The 10,471-nt window shown below is 33.1% G+C and overlaps 1 protein-coding gene across 1 annotated transcript; it reads left to right on the forward strand.

The window, feature by feature from the left end:
* Positions 1-1,829: 1,829 nt before the first annotated feature.
* Positions 1,830-9,314, forward strand: LOC111411664 (stomatal closure-related actin-binding protein 1). The gene is made up of 13 exons (XM_023042217.1): positions 1,830-2,016; positions 2,580-2,873; positions 3,109-3,237; positions 3,860-3,952; positions 5,169-5,309; positions 5,947-6,015; positions 6,364-6,447; positions 6,933-7,120; positions 7,268-7,377; positions 7,463-7,521; positions 7,904-8,038; positions 8,705-8,854; positions 8,955-9,314. Exons 2-13 carry the CDS (start codon positions 2,592-2,594, stop codon positions 8,997-8,999), a joined length of 1,485 nt encoding a protein of 494 aa, XP_022897985.1. The 5' UTR covers positions 1,830-2,016; positions 2,580-2,591; the 3' UTR covers positions 9,000-9,314.
* The last annotated feature ends 1,157 nt before the right edge of the window (positions 9,315-10,471 follow it).

A 10,471-nucleotide genomic window follows, 5' to 3' on the forward strand; every position in this document is an offset into this window, starting at 1 on the left:
ATGGACTTACCAGCCCTTGAAAGTTAAATGTGTCGGCATCAGGTTATTTCTGGTAAATTGTCCATATTCAGGTTTTCCCCGTAATTAACACAAAATTAAGGGGTATTGTATTATAATTCGAAAAGTGCAAATGATTACCAGCAGCAGCAGGTGGAGCCCTAACAGCAAAAGTTTGAAGTCCAAGCAAATAACGAATTATCATTATACAGAGTACACATTTCTCAACTGTTTCATTTATTTATCCTTAAAAAAATACATTTGGGTCGAACATCTTGATGACTCGCAAAACTTTAAAATATTGTAAGCTAAGTGTTGTGAAAACGTGAATAATATAGTAGAATTGACACACAAAAACTTAAGTGATTCGACAATGTGCGTATATTCACTGTACGACGATAATAATGAACTAACTTTAAATAGGATTACAATAGATTATTTATGTAGAATCTTAAACCCGAATTTACCTTTACAATATTGTACCATACCACGGGGCTCCGTCCTGACACCCAACTTCTCTACGTCTAATCTGACAGAAGAACTACTAATGAGTTAGCGATAATTAATTAAAGAATAATATTATTCAGTCTCACTGGAGTTATAACTTCACTTTAGCTGGCGTTAGATAATATGATGAATGAAATGTGAAATTAAGTAAGTCTGATTTAATTTCATCTATCATTTAATGTTACATTAAAGTCATCTAGATTGAGATTGTAACTTCACTGAGACTAAATGACATTACTTTTAATTAAAAAAAATTGGTGATAAGAATGTGACGAAAAAGTTTAAGCACTGTCACGGGCTTAATTGGGTTTGTATTACAATGGATTTGGACAGCAAAAAGTACAACTTCACGGGCCAAACACAACCCATGGACTTACCAGCCCTTGAAAGTTAAATGTGTCGGCATCAGGTTATTTCTGGTAAATTGTCCATATTCAGGTTTTCCCCGTAATTAACACAAAATTAAGGGGTATTGTATTATAATTCGAAAAGTGCAAATGATTACCAGCAGCAGCAGGTGGAGCCCTAACAGCAAAAGTTTGAAGTCCAAGCAAATAACGAATTATCATTATACAGAGTACACATTTCTCAACTGTTTCATTTATTTATCCTTAAAAAAATACATTTGGGTCGAACATCTTGATGACTCGCAAAACTTTAAAATATTGTAAGCTAAGTGTTGTGAAAACGTGAATAATATAGTAGAATTGACACACAAAAACTTAAGTGATTCGACAATGTGCGTATATTCACTGTACGACGATAATAATGAACTAACTTTAAATAGGATTACAATAGATTATTTATGTAGAATCTTAAACCCGAATTTACCTTTACAATATTGTACCATACCACGGGGCTCCGTCCTGACACCCAACTTCTCTACGTCTAATCTGACAGACTTGTTGATTCTGCTATAGAATCAGACACATAGAATTCCATCAACTAGTCCTGTATATAAATAATATGGGTCATCTAATCAACACTAAAATATAAAAATAACTTGCTTATTCTTAAGCAATTGTTAAATAAATTAGCAAAAAACAATATTTGATTTTTAAGAGTGGCAAAGGAGTTCCTTTTAGACGTCAAAGAGTGCTCAAGTATTATGCAATGAAAAGCCAAATGATGATACACATTGCTGCTACAAGTATATTAAGATTTACATAAATAATTATATAATGTTCTATCATTTGTCAATTTCAAATACAATTAATATTTTTCCTTCACGTCATTTTCGATAAATATTTTTATGTATAAATGATAAAATCCACCATAATCTATACACGTAGACAGACAGAGGGGTTGGGTTGGGGTGGGTGAGCGGCCTCCTTTTCCTAAGTTTCAACCTTCAAACGAAATACCATCTTTCCTGTTCTCTTTATCATTTTTTTTCCCTGTCTTTGCTTTCATACGTGCATTCAAACTGTTGGGTTTGGTCCAGAGTTTCATTTAATCATAAAGCCGAACCTGTGATTAGTTATCATCCCATTTTCTATATTTACATGATCCGTGAGTACAATTTGTCTTCTTCTTTCCTTTTGTATTTTTCTTTCTCACTCACAAACTCGCACGGGTATAACAGTTTTAGGGTTTTTAAGTTCATCATTTGTTCTTAAATTTACTGTTTTTATTCGAAATATTGTCTGGGCTACCGTAAATTTTGCGATTTTCATTTAATGTTACACTAATCCTTATTGGTTTCTATGGGTTGTGTTAACTACATTTTGTTTTTTTTCCTTTTTATTAACTTGTAATTAATAATATTATACAAGGGTAAAAATGCTATCTCTTGGCTGTTGATTTTCTTTGACATCAAGTTTATATTTTTACTGTCCAATTTTCTGATTAATTTCTTAATGTGGTGATTTGGGTTGATAAAAGCCGTCCCTTAATTGTATTTGTTGAAGTTGGTTTACTGAAAAATCTCTTTGCTGTTAGTCTTTATAATATAGGTAATTAATTTACACTGAGCTTGCGGCTATATAATTTGAGGTTGAAAAGTTGCAGTAGAAAGGACTTTCTTCAGTCTTATCTACTGAGTATAATGAAGAAATATCGTTTGTGTTCTGTAGGCGAATTAAACTATGACGAGATTAGGCCGGGATTTTAGTTATACAATGCAAAATGATGCAGTTTCACCAGTGTCAGCTGATGTGGTATTTGCCTCTAGTCGATTTCCAAATTATAAAATCGGAAGTAACAAACAGATTGTGGAGGTCAAAGAGAACTCAAAAATATCTTCTATGAAAGAGGTGGTTGCGCAGGAAACTGCCCTGTTGCTAGAGCAGCAAAAAAGACTTTCAGTTCGTGATCTTGCAAGCAAATTTGAGAAAGGGTTGGCTGCCGCTGCTAAGTTGTCTGATGAGGTTTGGCCTTGTTTAATCTTGTTGTTAAGTGTTCACTTTTCATTTAATCTTGTTATGCAATATCTCGAGAGAAAGGTTTTTATTCAATATTGTTTTTAACAAGTTCTACATGACACGTTCCACAAGATACACGTCTTCTCTTTATTCCGTATCAAACTTCTGAAAATAATGTGTATTTATTGAGTAATATTTGCCCCTATGACGATCCTAAATGCCCTTTATTTATGGGCGCCAGGCGAGACTCAAAGAGGCAGCTTCATTGGAGAAACACGTGATTCTAAAGAAGCTCAGAGATGCTCTTGAAGCTTTGAGAGGACGTGTAGCTAGTAAAAACAAAGATGATGTCGAGGAAGCTATTGCTATGGTTAGTTTGTGGGTTTTATTTTCTTTTGTGAACCTTAACTGCTGTCATAATTCTATGGTTCTTTTCAATGCTGTCATACCAAATGAGTGCACTGCTAGACCATCGAATTGATATAAGGTGCAAATGCATGAGGATGAACTATATTTAATCAAAATCTTCAACTATGAGCATTGAAGTCAGACTTACCTGGTCTTGGGAACAAACTTGCATAGAAATGTGATATGAAGGGGAAAACTTCTTTGTATTTCTTTGCTGAAACAATGGAACTAAATAAACTTGTTCGAGGCAGATATATCTAGTTAACCTCTCCAGAAAATGCAGAGAAGATAAATGGAATCCTGTTGAAATGACAGAATGGAAGAGCTAGTATGCATAATTCACTATTGAAAAGGATGCTAAATTCTTGTTTCACTTACTATCTCTCTCTCTCTACCTATTCTCAACTTGTGTTCCTCCAAGGAAGAATACTCTTCGGTTTCATTGCCTTTAACATATCTTGTTTTGAACCTTTAGCGAGATATGCTATTGGTTATTACATGGATGTCCTTTGAGTCTCTGAGGATCACTATACTGTTGAATGTTTCCCACTTATACTACCCGCCGGTATTTATATTGTTTCCAGGTTGAAGCTTTAGCAGTTTTGTTAACTCAGAGGGAAGGAGAGCTGATTCAAGAAAAGGACGAAGTGAAAAAGCTTGCTACTTTTCTGAAGCAGGTAAAATAAACACATGTTTTGTGATGTGTGTCATTTCCTTCCTTTTAAGGTGTTTTTGTAGAAAATTCTAATAAGAAATAAATGTTTCTGTGCATGATCCACCACTTCCAGCCTTCTGTGTCTATGCATAACACAACAAGGATATGGATTTAGGGACGTAGGACATGGTTCTATGTGAGTTCTGGAAATATCTGTTTCTTTGTCTAATAACTAGGTGAAAGATGCAAATTAAATTGCACGTTTCATGTTGGATATGCTATTATGACAGAGAATTAGACATTTTATAATTTGATCAATTGCTATGTACCACAATCTTTATTTTTCCATATTTTGTACAAATCATAGTGTTCACAGTTTCATTTCGCCCCAGTTAGGTGGGGATTAAAGCTTTTTAGTAGAATTTGATAAAAGTTGATGAAACGTATGATTGAAAAATTGCGGGTCTTATGAAATATGTAATTAAAATTAATTGTTGATTTTGACTTAGATTAAACTCAAGATCTTAATCTCTACCAAATAGGGGCTTAAGATATACAAATATTTCTTTCCCTTAATCCAGATAATTGAGAATAGGGCCTAATGTTATGCCAAAACATGTACAAGAAGGTGTATAGTGCAAGTTGAATCTTGTCTTTCTGTCATCTAAATCATTTTTATTTTCATCCATGCATATTCTATCTTGTTTCCAAGAAAATCTGTTTGCCAACTGTTTTCTTTGTTTGTTAATCTTCCTTCATCACTTAGAACAAATGTACCAAGGAGTAAAAATCTGATGTCCACGTACATGGGAAGATATTAGATTTTATGGGGAAATACATGTCTAGTATGAGATCAGATCCTTTATATCATTTTTGTTATTTTGGTATTGTATTTAAAATGATTTCTAATTTTTATTTAAAATTCAAATGAAGTATCACAATTTGCAATGTAATTTTTTATAGATTATATATACATATATGCATCGAGAATTTTAATTATATAAATTTCTAAACTAATTTTTACGTTTACAAGATATCCACGTGCCCATGTCTAAATTTTGGATCTCTTTTAGCTGTATCTCCATATCCTTTATTTTAGAGACAAGAATCCGATTTCTAGATATGTACCTGCACTGGATGCTCATACCCGAATCCTAGACACAGACATATTCAAGAAACTTTCTGTATAAACTCTTCCCGTCTTTGTTGTCTTCTGATAACTTTGTATGGTTTTGCAGGCTTCACAAGATGCTAAAAAACTTGTTGACGAAGAAAGGGCTTTTGCACGGGCTGAAATTGAGAATGCTAGAGCAGCAGTCCAGAGAGTGGAAGAGGCTCTTCAGGAACATGAACGAATGTCACGAGCTTTAGGAAAGCAGGTACTGTTACAATTCTTTTGTTTACATTCATATTCAAGAAAACTTTTAATATGGTCGTGTTGCTTCTGTTACCAAACCGGTTTTTCATAATGGCGTCATACTCTCTTAGAGCATCCAAGTCGAAGAAGTTAATAACATTACTTTTGTATCACATCTGCTGTCATAGATTTTGAGTCTGCTGTCATAGATTTTGAGAATCCCTTTTTTTTTTATTCTTTGGTTGCATTCTCTTACTTTTTGGGTGGAGACAATTCTGCGTAATTATATGGAAAATGCTTTTGATATTATTATATATTCTTTCTATTATTGCATCTAGAATCTTGATCAAGATTTTTATTGGTCTCTGAGTTCATATTAAATATGTATTTTGATGTTTTTATATATTTTTGGCCATTATTGCGTATAGAATAACCAGCACATGATTGGTATATGTTTTACGCTATGAAGGTATTCCTATGGTGATTTTTTTGCACGTATGAACATTCCATTACTGTCTGGAACCTTGTTGTAGTCGGATCTACAAATCTGTTTTCATCAGCACCTGCTGTATGTGAAATTTACCAGTAATTAGAGTCGATACTGTATTATGTTAACAGTCACACTTCACTAATGTAATGCTTTTTATTTTAATGATTAGGATCTGGAAGAATTAATGAAAGATGTGCGTGAGGCTAGACGGATCAGAATGCTGCATCAGCCTAGCAAGGTATTTATATCTTATCTTGAAACTTTACAACATTCTTATTTGGGCTTATACGCGGCTAACAGGTATGTACATGACTGATTTTTTAAATGATCTATTGCAAGTTTCTGATGGCATGTGCTCATTCTCTGCCTGTTTCTATAAAATTAATTTATCATCTAAAAGATTTCTGATATTTTTTCAATAACATAAATGCCAAAGTAAAACTTTATTTAAATATTCCATTATCATTCAGGATTTTTTTATTTTTTATTTTTTGTATTTAGAGTATTTTTTCCATTATATCCCATGATAACAATCTTTCTCTTCCACATGCTGGAGGATGTGATGCAAGAAATACTAATTTTACAGGTCATGGATATGGAACACGAGCTTCAAGCATTAAGGATTCAACTTGCTGAGAAATCCAAGCGTTACCTAAAGCTCCAGAAAGAGGTTTCTGTTTTATTTAGTCATATATTTTCTGTTTCTCGCTTCACAAATATTAACAAATTAAATAATGATGTCCATTTAAGAATTGTGCCTATGTTTATGTATTATATAATAAGAAAGCTATAGATTAGTGTGAAATGTTAAGTTTCCATGATGGAGGTACGAAATTTTGCTGCATTATTGCAGAGCTGAGCTGAAATATAAGATCTGAAAAATGAGAGAGATCTGCAAAAGGCCCTTGTCAGGGATAAGATGTTCTCCAAAAAAAGAATTTGATTTGATTTGATTCCTTCTAGTAATCAATTTGTTTGCCTTTTGCAAATGCATTTTCTGGATGTTATTAGGAGTTATAGGACTTATTGCTTTTCTGAAATTTTAATTGAGTACTATTATCTACAAGTACTCGTAAGGATCAACTTTTATGCGGCGAATTTGAAAAATACATGAGGTTGGATCTCTTACATGTTCATTCTCTTAAAACATTTCAGCTGACAATGAGCAAGAAGGGCAAGGAAAATACTCCTTACTTATATGAAATAGATGGTACAGAGGCATTGGGTTCATATCTAGTGATATATCATTGTTCTGATAGAGCTCGAGAAATTTCAGAATGTAATATTCAATGGTACCGTTCAACCTCTGAATGTGGCAAAAAGGAGCTTATATCAGGTGAAACATGTCTATTCAAAGTGAAATCTTTTTTTTTTTTTTTTTTTTTTTTTTTTTTTTTTTTTTAATTTTTTTTTTTTTTTTTTTTTTTTTCTTTTAATTATTTTTTTTTTTTTTTTTTAAAAAAAATAAAGATTTTTTTTTTCTGGTATTGTTACTTCATGTTCTTGGCTGAGCCTTTTGATGTTGGACGATTTCTAGAGGCTGTTATTATGACGGATGGTCAAACAATAACAGTGAGAACCACTACTCCAATCGATCCGGGTCCGTTGACATAAATTTCCATGTGCTAACTCCAGATTTAGTTGTCTGTATACTTCAATAATTCTGATTCCATTTTCCCGAACAGCGGCTGGATTAGGGAACTACGTAGAAGCATTGGTGCGAAGGCATGACACTGAATTCAATGTAAATATTCTTTTTATTGAAAAATATGTTGTCTGCGAACACGTGTTCATATACAGTGTGTGGTAAGGTGGATTGGATTGTCTCGGTATTATTTAAGAAGAAAAGAAGCTAAATTTTTTTACCAATGAACGATCGATTGCTGTCCACTACTATCTACCAAACATGTCTGTATTGTCTACCATGAAGTAATTAGCCATTCTAGTTTTTCACATTTACATTCAAATACTACACAAGGATTTTGTAAGTAGTTTCAATCTCATAATGTAAATTGGTTGTATATTATTCTTTTCATTAGATATAGATCCTGTCCTTTTCGTAGGTGCACATCAAAAACTTTTCCACTTTTCCCTTGTTTTTATGCAGAATTATAAATGCTTTTCAGGTAGTTATTATCCAGATTAATGGGGTGGATAACCAGTCGCAGTCTATCCATGTACTGCATGTGGGGAAGATGAGAATGAAACTTTGCAAAGGAAAGACGACAGTGGCAAAAGAATACTACTCCAATTTAATGCAGGTATCAAATGCATCTCAAGTTAGCTTTATTGTGTACTAATGGAGGCTCCTCTCGTTCGAGGAAAATTTCTGTCATTAATTCACAATGATCCTTATTTTTTCTTCCTCAATGTTATGTTGTAGTTAACAACGTGTTCCCTCTTGAGTTACTGTCAAAACTATCATAATCTGCACTAACTTGTCTAAACCATTTGGATGTGTTCTACTTGGTCCCTATTTGGTAGCAATTTTTCACCCCAAAAAATCAATTTTTTGACCGTTATTTCACTATTCCAACAATCATTTTTGACTTTTTTACTCACAGGTGGGATCTACTTTTTTCTTTAACGGTCAAAAAATCAATCCTCATAATCACTACCAAACATGCCCTTAATTTATCGTTAGTAAATGCTTTCCATTTAAAGATATGATCATTACTTACTCATCCTCAAGTGTTTTACAAAATATAAGTAAATTTTTTAAGCTTTAGCCAAACATGCTCTGAATCGGAACCGAGTAATTTGAGGCGCTATTTTCTTAGTTTTTGAAGGACTGAAATCTTGTTTATGCCGAAGTGATAAGGCTTGCATTCTTATAGCCATTACATTTGCTACATGTTTGGCTTCTTCTTTTGTTTCTCGTAAACCAGACTAAAACACCCATTTATAATATTTTTTTCCACCCTCAGCTTTGTGGAGTTCGAGGTGGTGGGAATGCGGCAGCTCAGGCAGTATATTGGCAAGCAAAAGACGGGCAGTCCTTCGTCTTAGCATTTGAATCAGAAAGAGAAAGAAATGCAGCTATTATGCTGGCAAGAAGATTTGCATTTGACTGTAATGTAAGTGTCCCAAATCTTTATTTCTTCTCTTCTTCGCTTGTAATCTGTTTTCCAGTAAAGAAAAATAAACTAAAAATTAAATAATCACTAATTTTTCCAGATTATGCTTGCTGGGCCAGACGATAGAGCCGCTACAGGAACTTAATATACCAATCTAATTTTACCCTAGATAAATGTAAGTATATCGATGTCCTTGTGTATCTCGTTTTCTTGGTTTTTAGTCGGCAATATATGTCGAATTTGCTTGCTTGGTGCTATGGACCTGCACTACTCACCTTTTCCTTTTCTAGGCAATTTTTAGTGGCATTGATCTGATTTTATATATATATTTTTTCGATCTGATTGTAATGCAAATCTCGGAAGAGAAAATCCGGCTGTAACGAGTTTTGTTCGTGTATCTGAATTTATGGGTCATGTTGAACACTGGATAGTAGAATAAAAAGTTTGGGCTTTGCTAGAATCTTTCTCAAACACTAGAAATGGTTCAGTCATTTAGATGTTTCTTTTTTACTTATGTGCTTCGAATTGCTGTACCGGCATATTTGGTATACTGGACTGACGAGATTTGATATGATTGAGATCAATTGTAATAGAATCAGTTAGTTGTTGAGTCTAATCTTGTCAAGTGAATAAGAACTTCGAAACGAAGAAGGGAAGCTTAAAGTACACAATTTGATATGCTTTCTCTTGACGACGATAAAGGTAAATTCATCGATAATGTCAATGAAGTGGTAGGGTTAAGCTATATTGATCTGTTCATTCTTTGTCACGCTTTTATTAGTTGAATTCTACAGTATTTTTCTGTACAAAATTCATTGTGGAAGTGTGAAACAGTAAAAGGCATGGAAGAGTGTAAAGTTATCATCAATGAGTTAAAATTGACACTAGAATCAATTATGTAAATGATTAACGTTCCCACAAAGGGGCTTAGCATTGGAAATTTTGATGCTGCAAAATGGATGTGTCTTTTTGCATACAAAGCCCTGTTTGATTTAGCAAAAAAAGTTAATAAAAATTTAAGTCGAAGTTGACAATTAGTTTTTAATCATATTTTATGAGACACAAGTTTTATCATTTTTTCAATCATACGTTTCATCATCAATAAGGAAAGTAGTCTCGATCACTGGTTAAGGTTTATAAATGATTGCTCAGTGACAAGGGAGGTGAGAGTGCAGAGATAGTCAGGAGGTTTGCTTAGAGGCTGCCGTCATACATCCATTTTTGCTAATATAGTTGAGTATTATCAAAATTTATTAAAAAGTTGATTTTAGTGTAATCAAACGGGGCACAATATTGATCATAATAATCGATGAAATTTTATCTTTCTTTTAATCTTTTAATATGATTGAATGTGCGTAACAAAAAGAAAATGTCAAATCAACTTCATAAAAGCCAAGATTGACAAGTTTACAACCTGAGGAAGAAACATTTCGACAAGTTAATAGTAAGTTGTATTTTATTGAATATTTCATTCTATTGTGAAGAAAAGAGGGTCAAAAGAAAGTTGTTGAAATCAAGAATTCCTAATGCCTTCAACCACAAATGGAGTAACAACTTGGTAATTCTTAAATAGGACGTTTTCGTGATAGTTAAATTCAGAGAATACGTAATAAAATT

This window comes from Olea europaea, chromosome 16, assembly GCF_002742605.1.
Source record: "Olea europaea var. sylvestris chromosome 16, O_europaea_v1, whole genome shotgun sequence".
Taxonomy (NCBI): Eukaryota; Viridiplantae; Streptophyta; class Magnoliopsida; order Lamiales; family Oleaceae; genus Olea; species Olea europaea.

What these genes read in the sequence shown, in the direction of transcription:
- LOC111411664 (XM_023042217.1), top strand. Translation starts at nt 2,592, where the DNA reads ATGACGAGATTAGGCCGGGATTTTAGTTATACAATGCAAAATGATGCA. An exon ending in TCGAGGAAGCTATTGCTATG is followed by an intron (nt 3,238 to 3,859) that starts GTTAGTTTGTGG and finishes TATTGTTTCCAG; the next exon opens with GTTGAAGCTTTAGCAGTTTT. An exon ending in TGCTGCATCAGCCTAGCAAG is followed by an intron (nt 6,016 to 6,363) that starts GTATTTATATCT and finishes CTAATTTTACAG; the next exon opens with GTCATGGATATGGAACACGA.